At 41.9% G+C, this 24956-nt stretch overlaps 2 protein-coding genes across 6 annotated transcripts; both read left to right on the top strand.

The window, feature by feature from the left end:
- pbrm1l (polybromo 1, like) lies at window positions 1–14262 on the top strand. Of its 2 annotated transcripts, none has more exons than XM_072684721.1 (30): window positions 1–128; window positions 1555–1704; window positions 2196–2293; window positions 2405–2552; window positions 2874–3032; window positions 3519–3635; window positions 3773–3841; window positions 3956–4054; window positions 4172–4257; window positions 4352–4443; window positions 4773–4986; window positions 5630–5771; window positions 5966–6054; window positions 6150–6429; window positions 6873–6978; window positions 7081–7744; window positions 7899–8110; window positions 8278–8451; window positions 8633–8790; window positions 8915–9166; window positions 9266–9411; window positions 9567–9724; window positions 10282–10465; window positions 10591–10798; window positions 11066–11267; window positions 11399–11515; window positions 12078–12242; window positions 13028–13086; window positions 13163–13367; window positions 13465–14262. In XM_072684721.1, the coding sequence occupies exons 2-30, from the start codon at window positions 1570–1572 to the stop codon at window positions 13626–13628; spliced, it is 4902 nt and encodes a 1633-aa protein (XP_072540822.1). In that variant the 5' UTR covers window positions 1–128; window positions 1555–1569; the 3' UTR covers window positions 13629–14262. The 2 variants fall into 2 exon arrangements, with proteins under 2 accessions (XP_072540822.1, XP_072540821.1); XM_072684720.1 differs by having other exon boundaries at window positions 11399–11599.
- A 1331-nt stretch (window positions 14263–15593) lies between these two features.
- On the top strand, window positions 15594–24714 carry stau1 (staufen double-stranded RNA binding protein 1). 4 transcript variants are annotated; one of them, XM_072684719.1, is made up of 15 exons: window positions 15594–15774; window positions 16753–17091; window positions 17262–17383; window positions 17489–17645; window positions 17917–18067; window positions 18217–18388; window positions 18511–18606; window positions 18767–18979; window positions 19129–19272; window positions 19405–19551; window positions 20208–20283; window positions 20472–20785; window positions 20892–21014; window positions 21111–21190; window positions 23750–24714. In XM_072684719.1, exons 2-15 carry the CDS (start codon window positions 16902–16904, stop codon window positions 23835–23837), a joined length of 2073 nt encoding a protein of 690 aa, XP_072540820.1. In that variant the 5' UTR covers window positions 15594–15774; window positions 16753–16901; the 3' UTR covers window positions 23838–24714. The 4 variants fall into 4 exon arrangements, with proteins under 4 accessions (XP_072540820.1, XP_072540819.1, XP_072540817.1 ...); XM_072684718.1 differs by having other exon boundaries at window positions 17914–18067; XM_072684716.1 differs by having other exon boundaries at window positions 17489–17666.
- Window positions 24715–24956: the final 242 nt, after the last annotated feature.

Raw genomic sequence — 24956 nt, 5'->3', positions numbered from 1 at the left:
GGCGGGACTAGAAGCCGACGTTGAACGTTAGCTCGCTGGCTAACAGTCGTTGCTGGAGCTCTGTTTATGGTGGATAAACAGTTCATTTAAACGTTTAACGTTTAAATTAGGCCACTTTGTATATACGGGTAAGTGGCCGCATTTCTAACCTCTTTTTCTAGAGGATTCGTTTACCATAGAAGCGTTAAGTACTAGTCGGTTTTAGCGGTTGTCGGAGTGTAGAGCGGAGCGCTGGCGCTTCTACACGGAGCGCTCTATTGTTTGAGCTGTTGGAGCCGCCGCTGAACCAGTGTGAGGATTGGCTGACTGTCTGTTTGATTTCTCACCGGAAGATTAGCCACTTGGCTGACCGTGCTTAACTATAGATGAATTAAATATGTACATATATAATAAGCACACAAACCCTCGTGTTAGTTTTGGGATGACGGTGATGTTGCGGATGCTACTTAAGCGTAGCTGCTCGATTGAGCGCACTGGAGCGCCAACGTTAGCACTACTAGCTAGCTAGCTACCTTAGCTTCAGTGCTAGCTAGCTTGTGTTTAGGGCTCCTGTTTGTGTAGTGCCGGTTGGGTTGATGGGATCATTGCAAATGATAGCCAGCAGAGTGCCACACTATACGTCCAGATGTTTGTGTTAGCCAGCTGCCCTTTCTGATGACTGGATTTAGCTACTTTTTAATTTGCATCCATTGCTGACGAAGATGCACAAATGCCTCCACACAGCTTGTCTAGTCCCTGTAGGGAAGTACTGCTGATAAAACACGACTCTGAAGCAGATAAGCATGAACCTGTTGGCACCATGCCTAATGTCAGGTGTGGGCTAAAGGGGCATAAAGCCCCTCCAACATTGAGCTGTGGAATCATGGTTCCCCAGCCAATCCATTTGGGATGAGGTGGGATGATGATGATGATGATGATGATGATCAACATCAATCATCATCATCATTCAACATCCTGACCTCAATAAGACTAACATCCTGACCCTTTTCTGATATCCTTGATTTAGAAAGACATAATGGATAAGCAGATGTCCCAATACTTTTGTCCTAATAGTGTGTCAGTACCTTTAGCCAGCCAGATCAATCCGCATGTCTGGTGTTTATGAAATTTGGGTTTTGATTGCTCCTTAATTCTGGTAAATGCAGCTAGCCAAGAGGAATTCTGCATAATGGAAAAAAACTTTTTTTTTAATTTTAAAGGTTTTATGCACCTAAGTGCATTATATATAAATGTGCTTATCTCAACATTAAGAATACTATTGCCTGTGTTAAGTCCAGATGAAGTTAGAACAGATCTGAGCAAACAGAAATACTGTAAAGAGTTACAAGGATTTAATATTTAGAATAAAGTAGTTGAGATCTTGAAGGACAAATGTCCCAGATTTCTCCTGGATGCCCCCAGCCAGAGCATGGGTTTGCTCAAATCCATCACCAGCTCACCTGATTTACCAAACCAGCACTGGATGATCATGAATAATAATAATAATACTAGACTCCCATGAAGAGAGTGATTAAGTGCTAGTGGTTTACACTGTCCTTTTCCATATTTTGTTAGGTATCTACTCTTCTTATGGGCTCCAAGAGACGACGCACCACTTCTCCCTCCAGCAGTGCGAGTGGAGACTATGATGATGCCAATTCATCCACTCCAGCCAGTGGCTGGAAACGGAAGAGGAGGTCTTCTAAAGTCACTGCCATTGATCAGGTGAGATTCCTCAGGTTTCCTAAATAAAGAACTGCTTTGTTTAAACCTTGCTATATATTCAGAAGTCTCATCCAGTACTTCTAGTAAATAAATAGTAAATGCATCTCTGCTTTGCTGTAGTCTTTACACTAGATGTTGAAATAGTAATAGATAATAGAGAATTTGATTGAAGCTAGCCCTGTTAGCATTAGTGAGGTCTGGTACTGAAGTTGGATGATCAGCTCTGGATCCCAAAACACCACTGCGAATTCTCCTTAACGTATTGGACTGGCTCCGTCATTGTATAGGTTTTATACCTGTCTAGCCCACACTTGGCATTGGGCATATGATGACTTTGCGCTCATGTGCGATTGTTTCGGAGATTCCTATTTTATTGACAGTATTTTAGATGCTTTTGTCCAAACAAAATGCATATCTGAAAAGCATATCAGCATTGTCAGTATTATGCATGTTTTTAATATCAGAATGTATATTCTATGCCCTTTCTGCAGATTGCCGTTTGCCATGAACTGTACAACACTGTCAGGGACTACAAAGATGAACAGGGGAGGCAGATTTGTGAGCTGTTTGTTCGTGTTCCAAAAAGGAGGTATGAGACAGTTATGAGGCAGTGTTCTCAAAATAGTTAACAATATGTCGATGTTAACTATTGACCTGTCCTCCACATTGTCTTTTTAAAACCCCTGTGCTTGTGATTTAGGAATCAGCCAGATTACTATGAGGTGGTGAGCCAGCCCATTGACATGTTGAAGATCCAGCAGAAGCTCAAGGCAGAAGAGTATCAGGATGCAGAGCAGTTCTCCACAGACTTCAAGCTGCTTATTAACAATGCCAAAGCTTACTATCAGGTAATTATCACTTCCAAGGAAGTTATTGGTAAAATATCTTCAAGCATCTTGGAGGATATACAGACTAGTTCATTAATTGCTGCTAGAATTGCACTATACTGTCTGGTAAATGTATTAACACCATAAGTGTTACAGTTAAATGACTGATTATAGTTCTGTCAGTGCTCTGTTACTGTAATGTTGATAATGTTTAGTAATGTTATAAAAGCTATGGGGAAATATATAGAAACATTCTCTATATGTTTTTTCTCATTATTTAGATGTTTTTTTACTTTCTCTGGTTCTCACTCACACTAATTATGCATGTGTTTTTCTTTTTAGGCTGACAAACCAGAATACAGGGCTGCCTGTAAGCTGTGGGATGTGTTTTTAACCACAAAGAATAATCTCCTCCGTGGAGGAGAAAAAGAGGAAGCAGATGAGGAAGAGGAGGAGGAAGGAGAGGACCCTGACAACCCTGGAGTCTCCACTGAGGAGGAGGTAAAGATTCCCCCAATCTTGATAATGGTCCCTGCTCTCTGGTGCATTTACCTCACTGGGCTTTGTGCTGTTCCGGTGTTTATGGACTTGTTAATACTTTCACCAGAATATGCAAAACAAATGACATGTTTAACTCTTTCTGATCTACACCAGTCAGCCATAATATTAACACCACTGACAGGTAGCGTGAAACACATTTGCTTTTCTTCATCTGTAGTGGAATCTGTCAAGGATGGGTATATTAAGTAACAAGTAAACAGTCAGTTCTTGAAGGAAATTTGTTAAAATGAGCATAAATGGGAAAGCATAAGGATCTGAACCATGTTCAGGACAATTCAGAGGTCTTTTGGAGTCCATAGGCAGTTGTAGTGTTACTGTTATGGCTGATTGGTGTGTTGTGAGATTTGTAGATTGTCATACTTTAGGAGTGTATATGTGTTTGACATTAAAAACATATTTCTCCTTATTTCTCTCTTTGAATGTTAGACGTCTCCCAACTACCTAAAGGGACTTTTAGAACAGCTTTTAGAGGCTCTTGTTTCTTACACTGACTCTGCAGGGAGGCTAGTCAGTGAACTTTTCCAGAAACTCCCATCAAAACTGGTAAGACTTTATTTCTTTATATATATATATATATTTATTTATTTTTTTTAATTATTATTATTATTTTTTTTTTTTTATGGTAATTCTTGGTATCTTATTGAAAATTGACCACAGTTTATACGTTTCCCTACACGTAGCAATACCCAGACTACTATGCAGTAATTAAAGAACCTATCGATTTCCGAACCATAGCTCAGAGGATACAGGTATTTACAACTCTTTCTTACACATTACCACTACAAATGACTTTTGTTTTAAATTATTGGATTCTTGTCTGTTCTGCAGAAATATTATAATCATGTTATTGCCTTCTTTCACAGTTGGGGCACTACAAGTCCATAAGTGCCATGGCGAAGGACATTGATCTTTTGACAAAAAATGCCAAAACATACAATGAACCTGGATCACAGGTTTTTAAGGTAACTGCTGTTTATATTCACTCAAATTAAGCTGTATACCCATTACTTAACTTTATAGTTTAATTTAAGGGCGATTCTCAAATTTCAACTTTTTTTCAAAACTTTTGTTGTTTTAAGGATGCAAACACAATCAAGAAAGTCTTCATTCAGAGGAGGACTGAAATTGAACAGACAGAACCTACAAAATCAAGCCTCCGCATCAAGTACTTAAACTATGAATTTTGTTTATCTTGCTACTTTGGAGGTGTTTTTTTTTTTTTTTTTTTGGCTTCTAACCTTTTTTGTTTGCTTTGGTAGGAACCGGAGGTCTGCTCAGGGTGATCGTCTGTCTGCTATTACCATGGCCCTCCAGACTGGGTCAGAAAGTGATGAAGACTCTATTCTCTCAGGTACATTACCCTCATTCTGTTGCAGAAGCATTCAAGATTTTCTAATTTATTATATAATCTGATTTGTTACAAATGGCACTCGTTAATTATGGTCAATGATGAGAACAGTCAATAAAGTATGTGCTCATTTTGGTCGTAAAAGCATATTGCTTTTGTTGTCCATTTTCTCATCATTTTCTTGATAACCTAAATTATTTGTTGTGAGCTTTACATTCTTCCTCCAGTCTTATTTCACATGAGAATGAATGTATTTCTGTATTATATAAAATTGTAAACATTTTTGGGATTACAAATGGCCTTTGATTCTGACAAAGCATATTTTGCGCCAGGTTCTGTGAAGTATGATGCTGGAGATGAATCTGAAAGCAGTCAGTCTCGCCTCGGTGCGACTGATCCCATCAACCAGTTGTATCAGGCAATCCGTGGGAGTCGTAACACTCAGGGACAGCTCCTGATTGAGCCTTTCCTCCAACTTCCCTCACGCAAGGAATACCCTGATTACTACCAGCAGATCAAACACCCAATTTCTCTCCAGCAGATCAGGTACCATAACCATGTATTGCGACAAGACTTATATGTTCCCTTTTCATTATGTGTCCAAATGTTTGTGGACACCTCTTCTAATGAATGCATTCAGCTATTTGAAGTTGCACCTATTGCTGACAGAGATGTGCTAGCCTTGTGTGCCTGTAGAGAAGTATCGTCAATAGAATAGGACTCTCTGGGGCAGATAAACATAAACCTATTGGCACCATCCTGCCTAATGGCAGATGTGGGCTAGAGAGGTATGAAGCCCCCAGCATTGAGCTGTGGAGTGGCGGAACTGTGTTCTCTGCAAATGTAGTGCTCCGTTCCATACTTTTGGGGGCAGTTGGGTATGAGGTGGAGTGGTGATTATCCAACAATCTGACCTCACATCCCATCAAATGCTCTCTGAATGCAATCAGATCCTCACAGCAGTGCTCTATAATCTAGTAGAAATCCTTCCCTGGACAGTAGAAAGAGTTATTTCAACAAAAGCAGGATATCCCTCATTTTAGAAGAAACAATTAATAAGCATATGTCCTGATATTTCTTTTGTCCATATAGTGTATTTGAATTGTTATTTTCCTCATCTGTGCTTTTCAATGTGATCATGCTTCATGTATCTCTAACATGGCTTTTTTTTGTGAACCTGTTTTCACAGAGATAAATTGAGAAATGGGGAGTATGATGGAGTTGAGCAGTTGGAATCAGACTTCACAACAATGTTTGAGAATGCCAAACGCTACAACGTCCCTAATTCTGCCATATACAAGCGTGCTCAAAAATTACAGCAAATAATGCAGGTGAATACCATCTGTTTTCAGCACAACTCGAAACGGGGTGCTTTATTAAAAGTACTGGACCTCTTTATCTTCCTGCTCTTGGAAATAGTTTCATGTATAATTACTATAGTTTCAATTATAATTATTATTTCATGTATAATATGTTATTACTAATTATATTGCAAGAAAAGAAACTATGGCAATGTCTTTTCCAGATCAAAAGAAAAGAACTGGGTGATGATAATGAGGGAGACAGTTTGCTTTCCCCCATGACCCCTGATACAGGAGCCACCAAACGGAGAAGGTACATTTATCTTCTTGTTTATCTATTATTAAAGTCGTTACCACAAATAATGTCTGTATTATTAATCCTGTCGGCTCTCCCATCTCTTGTTATAGCTACAAGAAAAACACCAAAAAGACCAGAATGAAAGCTTTGTATGCAGCAATGACTGAGGCGCGAGAGGCAGGATCAGGTAGGCGCCTCTGTGACCTCTTCATGGTCAAGCCCTCAAAGAAGGACTACCCTGACTACTACCAGGTCATTCTGGAGCCCATGGACCTGCGTACCATTGAGCACAATATCCGCATAGACCGCTACAGCAATGAGGAGGCTTTTATGAATGATGTGAAGCTCATGTTCCGCAACGCTCGCCACTACAATGAGGAGGGCTCTCAGGTGTGTGTTAACAGCATGTGAAAGTTGTTGACTGAGACTGGATGTAGATAATGTGTGTTATGCTGTAGATGTTTAACTGATGTGAATGTATGTTGTTGTTTTAATATACATTTCTTTTTAAAACCTTTAGTTTGTTCTGTTCTGAGTATTTCTGTGTGGAATACTCTATTGCTGGCCACCAGTATTTGTTTATATTATCATTTGCTAGGAATGAGAGATTCATTTTTGATCATATTTGAATGGTAAAAATTTAATTTGACTTTAAAGCCAGTGGGTTTAGTGCAAAGTTAACTTGTAACTACATCCAGAAGCACTTGAAATTTGTTAATTTGTCTTTATTGACTACTTCTTGGTTGGGACTCACTTAATTTCGTTGCCATTGCCCTGAAAAAGGTAACTGCAATGTAAGTAAGCTGACCACTTAACTAAATGTTTATGTGCAGGTTTACAATGATGCGGACATCCTGGAAAAGATTGTGAAGGATAAGCAGAAGGAACTTGGACCTCCACCTGAAGATGATGATGTGGGCTCCCCCAAGGCCAAATTACGTATGTTCTGGTTCTTACTGAACCCCTATCAGAGAAACAGAGTAGCAGTTCTTTTGGGCTTTTTGTATCTTCCTATGCTAACATCCACCTCTGTTTACCCAGGGAGGAGTGGGGGTGCAGCTTCTCCTAAGAAGTCCCGTTCGCAGACCACCCCCTTGCAGCAGAAGCTTAGTGACCTCTATGAAGCCATCCGCAATTTTACGGACAACCGTGGTCGTCGCCTCAGCACTGTGTTCCTACGTCTCCCTTCCCGCTCCGAGCTGCCAGACTACTACTCTGCCATAAAGCGGCCGATAGACATGGAGCGTGTGCGCAGCCATATGGTTCAGGGCCGTTATCAAGATGTGGAGTCGATGGCAGAAGACTTCATCCTCATGTTCAACAATGCCTGCACCTACAACGAGCCAGAGTCCCTCATCTATCGCGATGCCCTTCTGTTGCACAGAGCCTTCCTGGAAGCCCGTCGGCGGATAGAAGAAGAAGAAGAGGGAGAAGAAGGTTCATCAACAGGGGTGTCCGTCGCTCCGCTGATCCGTGAACTCATTCGGAGCCTTTTTGTATCTGTGATGGGCCACCAGGATGACGAAGGGCGCTGCTACAGCGACTCACTGGCAGAGGTGCCAGCTGTGGACCCCGCCAACCCAGAGGACCCACCGTTGAATTTGGAGTTAATCCGTAATAATGTAGAGCGTGGGCGCTATCGTAGACTGGATGTTTTCCAGGACCACTTCTTTGAGGTGCTGGAGAAAGCCAGACGTCTCAACAGGTTAGATATGATCTTTTCATCTTGAAGCGAGGGTGTATGGTAGACAAACAACTTAATGTGAGAAGGATGGGTTTCCTGAGCCTTTTCAGTTCATAAAAATAAAGTCAAATAGTGCTATACAGTGAATAAATTCTACTCGTTCTGTTCTGTTCAGAACTGATTCAGAGATCTTCGAGGACTCTGTGGAGCTGCAGCAGTTCTTTGTAAAGATACGAGATGAGCTGTGTAAGAATGGTGAGATCCTGCTGTCCCCAGCACTGAGCTACACTTCTAAACACCTGCATTCAGACGTAGATCAGGACAAAAGAGAGAAACTGCCTCAGGAAATGGAGGAAGACAGACTCAAAGGAGAAGAGGAAAAGAAAGGCAAGTGTCTTTTCTTGAGCCCTTGTAATTGTTTGACATCTTCTGTTTAGACCTGTCTTGTCAGCTAATGATTTATCTTGGTAGTTTGGAAGAATGCCTAAGGCTCAAAGAACTTTTTGCTTTTGAGGATGTCTTGCTTGTGTATTCACCAGTGGTTGTTCTTTCAGAGGAGGAGAAGGCAGGTGGCCCTACAGGGGAGCAGTGGTCCTCAGATTCTCAGAGTGCCTGCAGCTTTGAAAACAGCACTTACAGCATAGGAGACTGCGTGTATGTGCAGCCAACTGAAGCCAACCTGCAGCCACACATTGTTTGCATTGAAAAACTGTGGAAGGATGAGGCTGGTGAGCAGATATTTATAATTTCTATAATTATACTTAAAAGGTCTGTGAATGTGTGATGTATAAAATCAAAATCTGTATGCTGCACCATGCAAGTTTTAATGATTTATATTTAGATGCTGGGGTGTTGTGGTGGGGTGGTAAACATGTTTAACAATGGCCTCATCCTACTCATTTTCTGCAGGAGAGCAGTGGATGTATGGTTGCTGGTTTTATCGACCAGCTGAGACATTTCATTTGGCCACACGGAAGTTCCTGGAGAAGGAAGTGTTCAAGAGTGACTACTACAACCGAGTTCCACTCAGCAAAATACTGGGGAAATGTCTAGTCCTGTGTGTGAAGGTAAATGGAAACTAAACCTCATTATCCTTGGAGAAGATTGAATAATTAAACCGGTTATAGTATAGACTATTCTGTTGTATCATTGCTATTGAACATTTTTTTTAAATTTATTTTACTTTTTTAGGACTATTTCAAACTGCAGCCAGAAGGCTTCAAGCCGGAGGATGTCTTTGTGTGTGAGTCTCGTTATACAACAAGGACCAAGGCCTTCAAGAAGATCAAAATATGGACCATGCCGCCAAATTCTGTAAAACTGGTGCCTCGTGATGTGCCTCTACCAGTAGTTAGAGTTATTTCTATGTTCGTCAGTGGGAAGCGAGACCAGGAGAAAATGGCTGATGTTGCTGATAGCAACCAAGAAGGAATAATTGACAAAGTATGTACAATTTATGAGAGCATTACTGCAGATTAAAAATGGGAAAGACAATTTTTTTTGGTCTTTGTCACTTACAATTTCCACATTTGCTACAAATAGGAGAGAGAGGATGTTCCTGTGGAGGTGGCCAGTGGTGAGCCTGGGTGTCAGTACTATGAACAGCTATCCTACAATAACATGTGCCTGAAAGTGGGTGATTGTGTCTATATTCAGTCACATGGAATGGTACGGCCAAGAATTGGCAGGTAAGCTAATAATTTCAGTTGTTTTTTTTTAAACCCTGCCTAGATTTGTCAGTATGCAGTTTTTGCTTGTACTTTCATATAAGCTTGCTACTGAATAGATGAACAAGGCTTTAATAAATAAATGAGTAACATGTGTCTTGTTTTGATGTGTCCAGAATTGAGAAGATGTGGATGCGAGATGGAGCTGGTTTCTTCTTTGGGCCCATATTTATCCACCCTGAAGAGACCGAACATGAGCCAACCAAGATGTTCTACAAGCATGAAGTGTTCCTTAGCAACCTGGAGGAAACCTGCCCCATGACATGCATTATAGGTACAGGCATTTTCCGATGCTTTTGGACATGCTATGAGAAGACGTTTGTACGAAAAAAAACATTTATTTGTAGTTTAGATGTTATAGACAACATTGCAGACCATTTTTGGGCTCTGAGTGGCTCATAGAATGAATCCCGGGTGGTGCTGCTTCACCATCAGAAGCCAGGGCCTGAGAGAGCACAATTGGCCATGCTCTCTCTGGGTGGATAGATTGCGCTCTGCCCCCTCATCGCTCCTTCTGTGATGCTGGCTGGCACAGGCATCTGTGGAATGATATATCAGAATTGGCTGCCTAGTGATGCTGTATTGGAGGCAGTTCAAAACAAGGCAGTGGCTGACTTCATATGTACTGAAGGAAGCATGTTCTTGTCCTCACACTCTTACATTTGCAAGCATTGCAAGTGATCGGTGGAATCCTAATAAGTGGGTGGGTTAACTGGCTCATTGGGGAGAACACTGGGCATTTTTGTCTTTGTGGAACACTGCTACGGGTTGTTGTCATTCGTTCTTTTGTTCATTTTTACTTTTTGTTTTCTATTCCTTCTCTCTTTATAGGGAAGTGTGTAGTCTCTTCCTTTAAGGACTTCATTTCCTGTAGGCCTACTGAGTTTGTAGAGGAGGATGTGCACGTCTGCGAAAGCCGCTACATTGAGAGTGAGAAGCAGATGAAGAAATTTAAGGGCCTGAAACGATTTTCTCTCTCCGCTAAAGTGGTGGATGATGAGGTCTACTATTTCAGGTGCTTTTACTGTTTGCATGTTTTTCATTAATTAGTATTGACTGACACTACAGGAGTTTATGCTGTCTTTAAGCGAATGTGCATTTTTCTTGACGTTGATTGAACTGAGCTTTTCCCATTTGTAGAAAACCTGTTGTAGCTCAGAAGAAGCCATCTCCGCTACTGGATAAGAAGATTGAGGAGCTGGAGGCCAAATTTGCAGACATGGAGGACCTGGATGAGGATCTAGATGAGTTGGAGGAAGAGGATGATGAAGCACCAGAGACACCCTCGATGTCTCAGAGTCAGGCTTCAGTGACTAGTGACATCGACCTGCCTTACACCCCACCGCAGGTCTCCCGCTCTTGCTCAAATCTAAAACTAGACATTATATAAGGTTAATGGCCAGTAATTAACCTTAACTCGCCCTAAATTTCAGTCTTTCTTGGCTTTGCAGTTTTGTTACCAAAAGGTCAATAAGATCAGTGCAGATTCAGTTAAATTCAGTCTCTGTAAACCTGAACTGGCTGTACTTCTGCTTGTACTGCTAACACGTTAACATTTATTCACTGTACTCTGATGTTTCTGCTCACTGTACTCTGATGTTTCTCTGATGTTCAGTCCACGCCAAAGACTATGAAAGGTCTGTCCAAGAAGGAAGGAGCCAAGCGCAAAATCAACATGAGTGGCTACATCCTTTTTAGCAGTGAGATGCGCGCAGTGATTAAGGCTCGACACCCAGATTACTCTTTTGGAGAGTTGAGTCGTCTTGTGGGTACAGAGTGGAGGAACCTGGAGTCTACTAAGAAGGCAGAGTATGAGGGTATGTTCAGCCTCCGTGACAGGATTGATTCAGACCTTGATATGTTTTGTTCTTCACATGCCTGCAAAATGCCAGGCAGCATGAAATGTCTCTCTTAAAGGGCCCTACATGGTGTCTGTGTGTGTATGCAGAACGGGCAGCTAAACTTGTAGAACAGCAGGAGCGAGAACGAGCCTACCAGCAGCAGCAACAACAGCAACAGCAGCAGCAGCAGCAGCAACAACAGCAGCAGGCTTCCCCAAGAGCAGGTACCCCAGTCGGGTCTCTGATGGGGGTGGTGCCTCCCCCAAGCGCTATGGGGATGCTAAACCAAGCCATGCCACCTATGCCAGGTAACACCAATCCCCTTTAACCCCTTTCCCCAAGAAAATCAAGATGCAGCATCCGGGCACCCTCCAAAACCCCATCACCTACTGACCTCATCCATACCCCAACTCATTTCCAACATCCATCAATCACTTTTGCCTCCACCCCAAGTACACCTCATATAAATATCTTCATAATGCTGATGGTTTTGTGTATGTATATATGTATGTATGTATGTGTGTGTGTGTGTGTGTGAAATACTGTATGATGCTTGTATTATTGTTCCTTTTGCATGATTTCTATCTTTATTAACATCACATGTGGAAATACTACTTTTTCTGTCACCTGTCTCATCTAGGTTTGACACTTATGCTCATGTTATGCTTTCTAACTCACTCTTTTAGTCTTGTGAAGACTTTTTTTATTTTGTAGTGCATGACTCCAACCACATTTGCATGTCATCGATGCATGGATTCTTTTGTTGTCTCTCCCTTCTCACCCAAGGCATGATGGGAAATTATGGCCCACCCTTCATGCCTATGCAGGGCCCTCCTGAAGGCATGATGGGTATGGGTGGCACACCTCCACACCATATGGGGGTGCCCCCGCTGCACCCCCAGCACTACCTTCCGCCGGGCATGGCTGGGTACCCTGGTATGCCCCCTCCTGGTAAGAACAATCCCACAAGCAAAGCAACCCACCAGCCAATCAGAGACAGGGTAACATTAAGTAAGGGACATTCCTAAAGTCAGTTTCAGATGGAATTTTCTATAATTTCAGGCTGGTGTGGTGGTGGGGACATGAGACATGAACCTATAAGTATGTCTTATTTAGAGGTTCTCGCCTTTGATAATTGATTGAATTAATTAAAATCAATTAATTGAATAAAACTGCAGGTGTCCAACAGCCCTGTAGGAGGCATTTTATTTTATGTGATTCATATAGTATTTACAAAGTAAATTAGACATGAACCTAGTTGAGGACTTATTGATTTAATTTATGGATCAAAGCGAATCAGAATTCTGTTCATAACTAAAACATCTGTAATCATTAATAAAAAAGAAAAGTTCTCTCTATGACTATAAGAAAGGTATGTGGTCTTGCATTGGTGGCTGGTTTGTGGTAGTCAGTGTTGCCCTGGACTGATGAAAATCATCAAAATGTCATTAAATATAACGTAAATATAATTAGTGTTGATGATGGAAGTGGTTAATTGCAGTTAAGACACTTTCCCTCTTTTCACCTATTGGAAATCTTTACATCTGCACATCACCTTTGTTTGACTAATAACAGTTAATTCTATGAATGGCAACTAACCCTGAAGATATCACATTTCTTAATTCACCCCCCTTGTAATCAGTAAAGAACCATTGGTGATTGTCCTTTAAATGAGCCAGTACACTAGGTAGCCAGGTGTCTTAATTATTTTTTTTTGGGGGGGGGTCTCTTTACAGGTGTAATGGGTCCTGGTATGAATGGAAGCCCTGGTCCAGGAAACCATTATGGTCTTCAGGTGAAGATGTTGTTTTACTCCTGATCCAGGCTATGTACATGATGAACTGTATGTCTAATGCTGTTTTCCTTTGTAGATGGGTGCATATGGTCCAGGGCAGCCAGCTCCACCGCCTTACCCAAGTCAGGGTCAACCTGCCCACCAGCAGCCAGTCATGCCCATGTTTGTTGCGCCTCCCCCCAAACCGCAGCGCCTCCTTCATTCAGAAGCTTATTTGAAATACATTGAGGGACTTAGCGCAGACTGCCCCACTATCAGCAAATGGGACCAAAGTCTGAAGGGTAAGACAACAGAGGGGGAAAAAAACTAATCATCCAAATTGAAGCCAGTTTATGTGTATTTAACATATATATTTACATTTTTGCTTTTTTATTTTAGCTCAAAGGACAGACGGTCGCCTGAGCAGGGAGCAGGAGAGCCGTCTTCCTTCTCACTGGCTGAAGAGCAAAGGTGCTCACACCACAATGGCAGACGCATTGTGGAGACTCCGAGATCTGATGATGAGAGATACTCTCAACATTCGTCAGGCCTACAATCTGTAACCCCTTTAAACTTTTGATGCTCAGGATCCTTATTTATGCAAGACTATACTTCAAACCAAATCTAATCTCATTTCCGAAGCAGCTGATTGTTCTGTGTGTTTCATAGCAATAATAGCAATCAGCCTGTTTTGTTTAGAAGGAGTAAAGGTTTTAGTCATTTCCATAGGTACGTATTAATGCACTGGAATTGTCACAAATGCATTAGCTAATTTATAACTACTGATGTGGAGTTGTCATATCACCAGTGGCTGTTTTGAAATTTTAGAAGAATTAAGATGAAATATGGTTGCGTAGCTTGATTGTGTTGATCTATACATGTTTTATCAGCTACACTTTTCACAGTTGAATAGATGTGTAGCACGATCATCTCAGACACTGTTATCTATAAGAAATCTATCTGGCTTTAACCACTTTGAGGTCTTATTTATGATGTGCACACATCAGATGGATAAATAATAATACAACACAGTAGTATTTTACCAATATTTTTTATAAAGGTGCAGAATAAGCTTAGTTTATCATTATTTTATTGATGTGATATTTTTTTGCATTTTGTATGGTCAAATATATGGCAGATGTGTGAGTTTGTACTTACCTGAATATTTCCACATAAAGTTTTGACAATAAGAAAATACATTGTGAGTCTTGTCTTCCGTTAAGCAAGTGAGGCTGTTTCTCTGATGAAACTACAAAACAAAAAAAAACAGGCCAAAGCAATGGGTTGTCATTTTACTGATTATAGAAAAATCCACTATATGAACTAAAAGTATTGGGACACCTGTTTATTCATTCTCTCTCCTGAAATCAGGGGTATTAAAAAGGGTTGCTATGCAAAACCCCTTCCCCTCAACCTCCCATTTTGAAACCCCCCTCCTTCTCTAAAGATCCCTGCTCAAAAAAAGTCACTTTAAGCTCATCTCCATGTTTCTTCTTGGCTGTACAAAACACAGGAGACCAACTGCTCGCCACAAATTCACTGAAACCCTTAACATTAACCAGAGATCACTGGTTGCACTTCTACTCTGTACTGCACTACATTGACCAAAGTTTTGGGACACCTGCTCAGTTTTTTTTTTTTTTTTTTTTTTTTTTTTTTTTTTTCCTTCTAAAAATCAAATTAATTCTAGTTAGTAGAGTGTATTCTGCTTTTGTTGGAGTAACTGGCCCCTCTGCGCAGGGAGGGCTTTTTACTAGATTTTGGTGCATTGCTGTGAGGATTTGATTGCATTTAGCAACAAGAGTGTGAGAAGAGAACGAGGTCACGATGTTGGACAATCACCCCCTACCTCTTCTCCAAAACATCCTACAAATACAAAGCATCTGATTTAAAAGAAAATATATATTTGGAATATGAAAGTGCTAATTATTGACAGAAAATACCTCACCTGGAAGGATGTTGGCTGGAATATCTGATGGGGTGAATTGCAACGTTTTAATGGTTTACACTGGATGTAAAGTGTCTTGACTTTTTTTTTTTTTTAGCAAATTTAAAAATATGGACATTGGATTTAGGAGGTCAGAACATATAAAACTGAATAATATAAAATATCTATCAAAATCATTTGTAAAAAAAAAAATTTACAAAGTTAGGACACTTCTAGCTACATTTATTATTAGTTGAAAAGGAAAATGGTATTTCTATTTAAGCTGACATTTCTGCAGGTATATTTGATTAGTTTTATTACCACCATCTCTCAATATTGTTCAAATGTCCAGATGTTTAAAAAGGCGGAGGTTTGTATGGATGGGATGCCCGTATTTAGTCACATGGCTTCACTTCTGTTTACTAATCTACATGTATCACATTCATTCCTACATCTATAAATGTCCATCTATACATGTATCACAATATATCTGATCTGAGCGTGGAAATCAAACTTAAATCCCAAAGAATTTCTAATTTAGTACATTATTGACACCCCTTCACAAACCTGGCTCTCATGATGTCACATCCTGGAAGTGGGCGGAAAATTAGGCAATTCTCTTTAGTGTTTGCCCTGTCCACCTTCTCCGCTCTACCTCACCTACATTTTAATTCAAAAACCCTCACAAAAAAAAGCCCTCCCCTAAAATTGGATCAAAATCAAGCCAGTACTAAACGTCGCCACTCATGGAATAATTCACAGCCGGACCTAAATAACCCGAGGTGAGGTGTAATGTGGCGAGGGAGGCTTTCCTCCGGGCGCAGAGCTGCAGATAGCAGCCCGCTAGCTCTTGCTAGCTACTGTTAGCTTTGCGCTCTGCTCCTTTCTGGCCCAAACGCCAACGACAAATGTCACATTGTCCACTTGGACCATAATACGTTAGCTGTGCGTGTTGGAGGCCGTTTATGTCTCTCACGCAGGCGGTTGCCATTTGTGTGTAGTGTTGTAGATAGATAGTGAGTGTTGGAGAGCCTAGCTCCCTCGCTAGCTGTAGCTAGCTAGCTAACAATAGCGCTAGCCAACGATGAGCAGTGGTCGCTCACTCCCTCTATTTACACGCCAGTGTTTGCTGGCTAACGTGACAATTCGTGGCTCATTTGACTAATTTGACAGCTGACACCGTTCAGATTAGCTGACCGGCATTATAAGATACTTGATTGTCGACTTTTCCACCAAGTGGCACCAGCCAGCTAGCTAACGTTCATTAACCTAGCCAGGTTAGCTAGCTGGCTAGCCATCGTTATCTGTCAAGCTGTTGTGTACGTTGGCGTGCTTGTCTTTGCGCTTGTAACGTTCAAAATGTGGAGGGATATCTGTCTAATGACAAAGCTAAAGCCTTGGTTCAGTGCTTTGTGCTGCCAGTGGTTTTATATGCCCTACTGAAGCAGTATAGCATGAGAGGGAGTGTGTTATCGCCAGTAACATCAGGGCTGTTGATGGGGTGGTGGGCACAGATGCAGCTGTTTACTGTTCATCATCCCCTTTCATCATCACACTTCTTCTTCTCAGAGGTTTCCAGTATTGTGCAATTGCAATTGTACACATCTGTATTGTAGATGAGTTAGTCTTGATCTTTGACATGAGTCCAGTCACCTTCAAGTAATGCTGGACACACATGAGTCTCATAACTGCTATATGTTGAATTCTGTAATAAAACTGAACATTTATCAACGCTTCGTTCCTCTCACTTCTTCTTGCAGGTAGAGCTTTGCAGTCTTCTCCAATTTAAAACACCCACACCCTCCTTTCCCTTGCACATGCTCGCACCCTCTCCTCCCCTGTGAGACTCGTCTTCCTCCGCAAGACTGCAAAGCGTCTTCCCTGGCACGCAATCTACAATCAAGTCAGAATGTCCCAGGTTCAGTTCCAGTCTCCCACCAACCCCATGGCCAGTTCTGCCCCATTACAGCTGACCCCACCTCAGCCTGGGTTCAGCATTCCCTGCCCTACTGGCTCCTTACCGTCAGAGAGTGCCAGTCACCCCCTACGAAGCTCTGCCTTGCCCTCAGCCTCCGCCACGCCCTTCTGTAACCCTACAGGTCAGTGAAAGGGTTTTTGAAGACTTGCTTTGGATTAAGATGGGGCTGTCGTTGTCATTTAAGCTCAGAGCATGTATAGAAATGTGAGTTGTGTGTCCAGATCGTCTCAGAGATGCAACAGTTGTGGAATGAAATGGAGCTTAATTTACTCTTTACATTCTTTGTTTCAGTATCTAACATGGCAAACCCTAAAGAGAAGACCCCCATGTGTTTAGTAAATGAGTTAGCCCGTTACAACAAGATCCAACCTGAGTATAAGCTTCTCAGTGAGCAAGGACCAGCCCACTCCAAGGTAACATGCTCACGCAATTCCTAGCTCGTCTGGATCTTCTTTTCATCTGGATTATCACGGTCAGTCTTTCATTATCAGTCTTTCCCCCTCTCTCCACTGTTGTAGATATTCTCTGTGCGGTTAACTCTGGGGGAGCAGCACTGGGATGCAGAGGGGACCAGCATAAAAAAAGCTCAACACTCTGCAGCAGCTTGTGCTCTTGCCCAGACGACGCTGCCCAAACCCAGCAACAGAGGACCTCGCCACCAGGGCAGGAACCCAGGTGGGTTCTACAAGGGAGAATGTACGTTCTGTTACATTAAAATCATACAGTCTTGTGGCTTCCTAACTTCCTTAAATCAGGGGTACTAAAGCCCTGTTTCTGTTAAATAGCCTTCATTTGATTTGAACTCTATACCAGTTCTCATGACATTTGGATGAACTTGTCATTTTCTCAATACAGCTTGATTCTGTTGACATTTACTTTACATTACTGCTTATGTTACAGGAAGGCCAAAGATAATGATGTTTTGACTTATTTTTCTTATTAGCAGACAGTATGACACACACTGTGGAGCTGAATGCACTTTGTATGAAGCTGGGAAGGAAACCTATCTACAAACCTATAGATTCCTACCAAGGAATGAGACCCACATTCAACTACAATATCAGAGCGCCAGGGCCTTATGCCCGCTCCATGCAACAGTATGTACCCTTCAAGTTAGCAAGATACTACTGTCTGTACTTCAAATATCTGGCTCTCATTGTAAAGGGACAAAATGATCACAATTCTACACACAAACCTTGCTCAAAACATGGCCCCTTAACATGACCTCTGGCTTTCACCCGGTCAGGTATTACTATCCGTTTCCTCCAGTGGGGCCGATGCTTTATCATATGGAGCTGTCCATTGGAGGGCAGCAGTTTCATGGGAAGGGCCGCACACGCCAGGCTGCTAAACATGATGCTGCTGCTAAAGCTATCAAAACCTTGCAGAAAGAGCCACTGCTCCAGCAGCTAGAAGAGGTAAGTTTTACAGTCAAATTGTGACCAGTGTACAGCCAGTTTTAATTTGGCCTCCATATCAAATAATAAGCAAATTTAGTTTAGCTCACATGCCTGTCATCAATACACTGTTTTGTCTATAGATGAAAGAAGAACCAGTAGAAGAAAACCTTAACAAATCTGAGATTAGCCAAGTGTTCGAGATTGCACTGAAACGGAACATGCCTGTGAACTTTGAGGTATGTGACTCCCAGCTTGTACATAAATGATTACAACCATCTAAATGATGTCGGATGGCTGTTATTTGCTTTCTGTGCATTACTGAAATCTATCTCTACTCAGGATTCATCTCTATACGTCTTTTGCACAATCTAGTAATGACCCAGTCTTTTTATTCAGGTGCTGAAAGAGGCCGGACCTCCTCATATGAAGAGCTTTGTGGTGAAAGTGACAGTGGGAGAGTTCACAGGAGATGGGGAGGGAAAGAGCAAGAAGATTGCAAAGAAGTTGGCCGCCATCGCTGTGCTGGAGGAGCTGCGGAGGCTGCCGCAGCTGCCCGTTACAGACAAGATGCCCCAGCGCATTAAAAAGAAAACCAAATCCATTATAAAGGTGAGGCCTTGTTTAATGTTTTGACTGGATAGGGAAGAGGAGTGGGAAAACAATGTAAATCTGCCTTGTGTTATCATTCTTGATGCTTGCTTTTATGCACTTTAATGGTATGCATAGTAGTTACAAATATCCACATCTCATGGTTTCAGCTGCAAACCAGTCCGGAATACGGGCAAGGCATAAACCCAATCAGCAGACTGGCTCAGATCCAGCAGGCTAAGAAGGAGAAGGAGCCAGAGTATAGCCTGGTTACAGAGAGGGGACTGCCCCGGCGTAGGGAGTTTGTCATGCAGGTAAAGCAAAAGTCTTCCTGATCATTTTTTTCATAGAGTAGGTAAAGTTCACTCCTATATAGTAAATATATTTTCCAAGCTAAAATATCTTTGAAGGAAGAAGGAAGTCATGTGTTCTGCTGTCTTTCTCAGGTGTCAGTCTCTGGTCAGACTGCAGAGGGCATGGGCCCCAGTAAAAAGGTGGCCAAACGGAATGCTGCAGAGAAGATGCTGGAACTCTTGGGCTTCAAAGTGCCTCAGCCTCAGCCTCCCAAACCGGCACTGAAAACTGATGAAAAGGTTCAGTGGCATCTGTTTGTGTTTCTAGTTTCCTCCCAGATTCACCTTTTACACCCTAGATGTCTAAATGTTTGTTGACACTTATAATGAATGCATTCAGCTACTTTAAAGTGCACCCATTGCTCACACAGGTGTGCAAATACACACACAGCTTGTCTTGTTCTTGTAGCGAAGTGTTGCCAATAGGACTGTCTGGAGAAGATAAACATGAAACTATTGACTATTGAAACATGCCCAATGCTAGGCGTGGGCTAGAGGGGTATACAGTTCCCCAGTATTGAGCTTTATGAAATGATGGTGCTCCATCCAACACTTTTGGGATGAGCTGGAGAGTTGGGAATGTGGTGGGGTGGTGATCATCCTGACCTCACTAAAGCTCTTATTACTGAATGCAGTAAAATCTTCACAGCAATATTCCAAAAGTTAGTAGAAGGCCTTCTTCCCTGGACAATAGAGACAGTTACTCCAACAAAATCAGGATAAACTCTTTAATACCCTAGATTTCAGAACAAAAAAACAAAAAAAAAACAAACAAGAATGAGCAGATGTCCCAATACTTTTGTCTGTGTAGTGTATGTACAGTATCGAACTACACCCTGTAATGCCTGGTTAATGTTGTGTTTCAGTGAGTTGTTTGTCTTCTGTGTTTTGTACAGCCACCTCTGAAGAAACCTGGAGATGGACGTAAAGTGACCTTTTTTGAGCCGGGCTCTGCGGAGGAGGGGGGTCTAGGTATGTGTTACAAATGGGGGGATGATGGAAGGGGATCTGCAAAGCAACATTAGATATGTTTGTGACATTTAACTTTATGTAACCATCCAACACTGATGATCCAACATTTCAACTTAATCATGATATAAGGCATAAGTTGCATGGAAAGGTTTAGTGAAGCCGTCTTATAGATAACTTCTCTTGTGTAGTCCCAAAGGAGGAAGACTTCCGTCTGCCCTTTCTCAGCCACCAGCAGCTTCCTGCTGGCATTCTACCCATGGTGCCTGAGGTAGCACAAGCGGTAGGTGCCAGCCAGGGACCCCATGCCAAGGACTACGGCCGCCCTAACCAGGCCAAGACCTCGGTGACGGCCACGATTGCCAATGAGCTGCTGTACGCTGGCACATCTCCTACTGCTGAAGGCATACTGAAGGGAAACAAAAATCTAGCTCCAAGACCCAACGGACCCCTCACTAGACCATCTGAACAGCTGGGCTACCTGGCCTCTGTACAAGGTTTACAGGTACACAGTCAAGACAGACATATGCATATGCGCACATGCTCACAAACTAGCTTGTTGGAGATTGAGAGAATGAGGTTGTTACTCTTATATTCTTTACTCATCACAGGTAGAGTACAAAGACTTTCCGAAAAACAACAAGAACGAGTTCGTGTCTCTGATCAACTGCTCCTCTCAGCCGCCTCTGATAAGCCATGGCATTGGGAAGGACGTGGAGTCCTGTCACGACATGGTATGTCGTATGGCACCTGAATATGATATGGTATAATTGTAATGTGATGTGTAATGGAAATGGCATGCTGTAATGTCAATGTCTTTCTCTTTACAGGCTGCATTCAACATACTGAAGTTGCTCTCAGAACTGGACCAGCAGTCCAATGATCGCCCAACCAATGGGCCGATCTCTGGGTCAGTAATCATTATTTTTGGTCAAGCTTTGCCTGCCATCAGCAGCGGTAGCCAAAGAGAGCACAATTGGCCTTGCTCTCTCTGGGTGGGTAGATGGCTCTCTCTTCCCCCCCCCCCCCCCCCCCCCCCCCCCCCCACATCATTTCAGTGTAATGCTAGATGGTTTGGGCATCTACTAGCCGACACATCAGAGTTGGGTACCCGGCACTTTCCTCTGAGCGTGTTGATTGCCCGATTATGTTGCATCAGCATAAGTTCAAAAAGAGAAGATAACTGGAGGTGTGTGTGTGTCACTGCTTACCCTCCCAGTGTCAGGAGCATTACGTGAGATAGGGGGAGAGTAATAATGAGCAGGTTGGGTGATCTTAAATTGAGGAGGAAAAAAATAAAACTAAAAAAAATAAATATATATACAGTGAGTCCAAGAAGTATTTGATCCCTTGCTGATTTTCTTCGTTGGCCCACTAATAAAGACATGATCATTCTATACTTTTAATGGTAGATGTATTCTTACATGGAGAGACAGAATATTAAAAAGAAAATCCAGAAAATAAATCTAAGGAATATATATTAATTGATTTGTATTTCATGGAGTGAAATAAGTATTTGATCCCTTAGTATTCATTAGCAGTTCTGGCTTTTACAGACCAGTTAGACACTCCCAATCAACTTGTTACCTGACCTGAAGCCACCTGTTCTCACTAATCACTTGTGTGAAAAACACCTGTCCACAGAATCAGACAGATCACACAGATTTCAAGTCTCCAACATGGGTAAAACCAAAGAGCTGTCACAGGACCTCAGAGTCAGAATTGTTGACCTTCACAAAGCTGGAATGGGCTACAAAAAGATTAGTAAGGTGTTGGATGTGAAAGTAACAACTATTGGTGCAATTATCAGAAAGTTTAAAGAGTATAACATGACAATCAACAGACCTCGGCCCGGTGCTCCAAAGAAGATTTCGCCTCGTGGGGTGGCAATGATGCTGAGAACAGTCAGAAATCGTCCTGCAACCACTCGGCAGGAGTTAGCAAATGACCTGAAGGCAGCTGGGACCACAGTTTGCAAGGAAACAATTGGCAACACTTTGCGCAACAATGGATTCACATCCTGCAGTGCCCGAAAGGTACCCCTGCTGAAGAGAGCACATGTGGAGGCGCGCCTCAAGTATGCCAATGATCATTTGAAAGATGAACCAAGTTATTGGGAGAAGGTTTTGTGGTCAGACGAGACCAAAATTGAACTTTTTGGCCTCAACTCCACCCGCCATGTGTGGAGGAAGAAAAATGCTGCCTATGACCCCAAGAACACTGTGCCCACCGTCAAGCATGGAGGTGGAAGCATAATGTTTTGGGGGTGTTTCTCTGCCAAGGGTACAGGGCTACTTCACCGCATCACTGGGAAGATGGATGGAGCCATGTACCGCACAATCCTGAGGGACAACCTCCTCCCCTCTGCCAGGGATCTGAAAATGGGCCGTGGTTGGGTCTTCCAACATGATAACGACCCTAAACATACAGCAAAGGCAACAAAGGATTGGCTCAAGAAAAATCACATTAAGGTCATGGAGTGGCCCAGCCAGTCGCCAGACCTCAATCCGATCGAAAATCTATGGAGGGAGCTGAAGGTCAGAGTTGCCAAGCGACAGCCCACCAACCTTCATGATTTAGAGAGGATCTGCAAAGAAGAGTGGGCCAAAATTCCCCCTGGTGTGTGTGCTAAACTTGTGGTTAACTACAACAAACGTCTCACCGCTGTGCTTGCAAACAAAGGCTTTGCCACTAAGTATTGAGTGTGTTTGGCAAGAGGGATCAAATACTTATTTTCCTCATTGAAATACAAATTAATTAAAATATATTCTTTAAAATTATATTCTGGATTTTTGTCTTGATATTCTGTCTCTCCATGTTAGAATATATCTACCATTAAAAGTGCAGAAGGATAGTGTCTTTATTAGTGGGCAAACAAAGAAAATCAGCAAGGGATCAAATACTTCTTGGACTCACTGTATATATATAAACTCAAGTATAGATGGGAAAACAAAGTTAGTTAGTTGTTTTATTACCATATACAATACAGTGTAAAGGTTTTAGGCATCTATGAACATTGGAATTAAAAAATGTCTTCAAATAATTTAGTAAAATGCTGTAAAATGTTAGTTACATACATACAAACATTTATACAGAAAGTCATGGTTTTCCATCACTGTGTTTATTAAATGACATCTCCAAAGATCTCCTCATGGAGTCTAGTATTATTTAGAGTCATTATCCAACACCTGGTTTGGTAAATCAGTGCTTAATGATTGTAAATGATGTAAATTAGGTGGGCTGGGGGCGTCCAGGAGAAATCTGGAACTGAGCTTTGTTCTTCAGACTAACTCACAAGATCTCCACTACTTTCTTCAGAATGAGAAACTCTAGTTATTTTATTTATTTACTTTTTTACTGTATTTATGTTCACCTGCATCTGTTCTAATGTGACCTGGAGTTTGTCCAAGTGCTTAGGGCCCCCCCTAAAGATGACCATACCTGATGAACACATTAATTTCTCTTGTAGGTGTGGCAAACAAGAGATGGAGGGCGACTCATTGCTCAAACCGGCTAACTCAAGCACCATGGGAAAAAGTCTGGACGGCGCTGTCTAGAACATGATCGGCCGCGCCATTTAGGAAACACTAGAGAAAAGACAGACGCAGAGTTCTGACCGGCTGCTCCAAAAGCCTTGTTCACACTGAATCTTTACCTTTCTAAAGTGTTACAGTTTCACAGTTAAACAAGATTAATTGAGAGATTTTGTTTCCTTCTCCTTGATGTTGTTTAATTGTACTCATAGTTTGCTTCATCATATCCAGTGGTGGTTTTGTTTTGTTTGTTTGTTTGTTTGTTTTCTTTTCGTTGTCAAATGGTTAAAGAAGCGATAAATGTGAACTATAACTTGAATAGATGGCTTGTTTTCTTTGTTTAAAATGAAGGCATTCTAATGTCATGCTTTTCTTTCTTGAAATGTTGTCATTATGCGCACCCGCAGAGGACGCAGATGGATTATTGTGCTAGAGCTGTTTGTGAAATGTGCAGTATATAAAACCACCTTTTGGAGGATATGATGAAGCTAAGGCAAGACGTCTCTGTCATATTGGTTTTTCTCCAGTGCTTTTAAGGTGACGACCATAAAAACACAAGAAAGCGTTAACTGCATTTTTATGTAGGACTTGGAAAGTTTGTTGATCTCCGTGTGAAGTGTGGTGGTGTTCTGTGACGTCCTTTTTGTGTGTGTGTGTGTGTGTGTGTGTGTGTGTGTGTGTGTGTGTGTGTGTGTGTGTGTGTGTGTGTGTGTGTGTGTGTGTGTGTGTGATAGAGAGAGTGTGACTGGACTGTTTGAGTGTATGTCTGAATGTATGGTACAGGCACGGATCATTAACCTCCGTCAGACTCATGCACCCTGCCCTTCAGTGTAATCCCACTTGGTTGGTTCCCCTTTTCCACATGGAATGTAAGTAAATGTGCCACTGTGCTCAAACATCAGCCACTAAAGTCTCTTCTTAGTGTGTGAATGTGAAAAACAGTCAATGAGAAATGAAAGGAGGAAGTGAGTGAGCAAACTATGGCTTTTGTTTGTTTTTTTATTTATTAAAAATTAATCCGATTTTGACTTGTGAGGGGGTGAAGACCTGAAATAGACAGTGAAAGAGCTTCAATTCAACTGTTTGATTAACTGGTCTGCTTGACTGAGGAACTTCAACTGGACCAACTGATTTAATCCACTT

This window comes from Salminus brasiliensis, chromosome 7 (assembly GCF_030463535.1).
Source record: "Salminus brasiliensis chromosome 7, fSalBra1.hap2, whole genome shotgun sequence".
Lineage (NCBI taxonomy): Eukaryota > Metazoa > Chordata > Actinopteri > Characiformes > Bryconidae > Salminus > Salminus brasiliensis.
The sequence above is the reverse complement of the archived record's forward strand: the minus strand, read 5'-3'. Positions and strand labels throughout refer to the sequence as shown.

Coding starts and splice junctions, on each gene's coding strand:
- pbrm1l (XM_072684720.1), top strand. CDS start 1,570: ATGGGCTCCAAGAGACGACGCACCACTTCTCCCTCCAGCAGTGCGAGT. Junction 2,294..2,404: donor GTTCGTGTTCCAAAAAGGAG/GTATGAGACAGT, acceptor CTTGTGATTTAG/GAATCAGCCAGATTACTATG. Junction 4,444..4,772: donor TGAAGACTCTATTCTCTCAG/GTACATTACCCT, acceptor ATTTTGCGCCAG/GTTCTGTGAAGTATGATGCT.
- stau1 (XM_072684715.1), top strand. CDS start 16,902: ATGTCCCAGGTTCAGTTCCAGTCTCCCACCAACCCCATGGCCAGTTCT. Junction 19,552..20,207: donor CACTGAAAACTGATGAAAAG/GTTCAGTGGCAT, acceptor TGTTTTGTACAG/CCACCTCTGAAGAAACCTGG. Junction 21,015..21,110: donor TGGAGTCCTGTCACGACATG/GTATGTCGTATG, acceptor TTCTCTTTACAG/GCTGCATTCAACATACTGAA.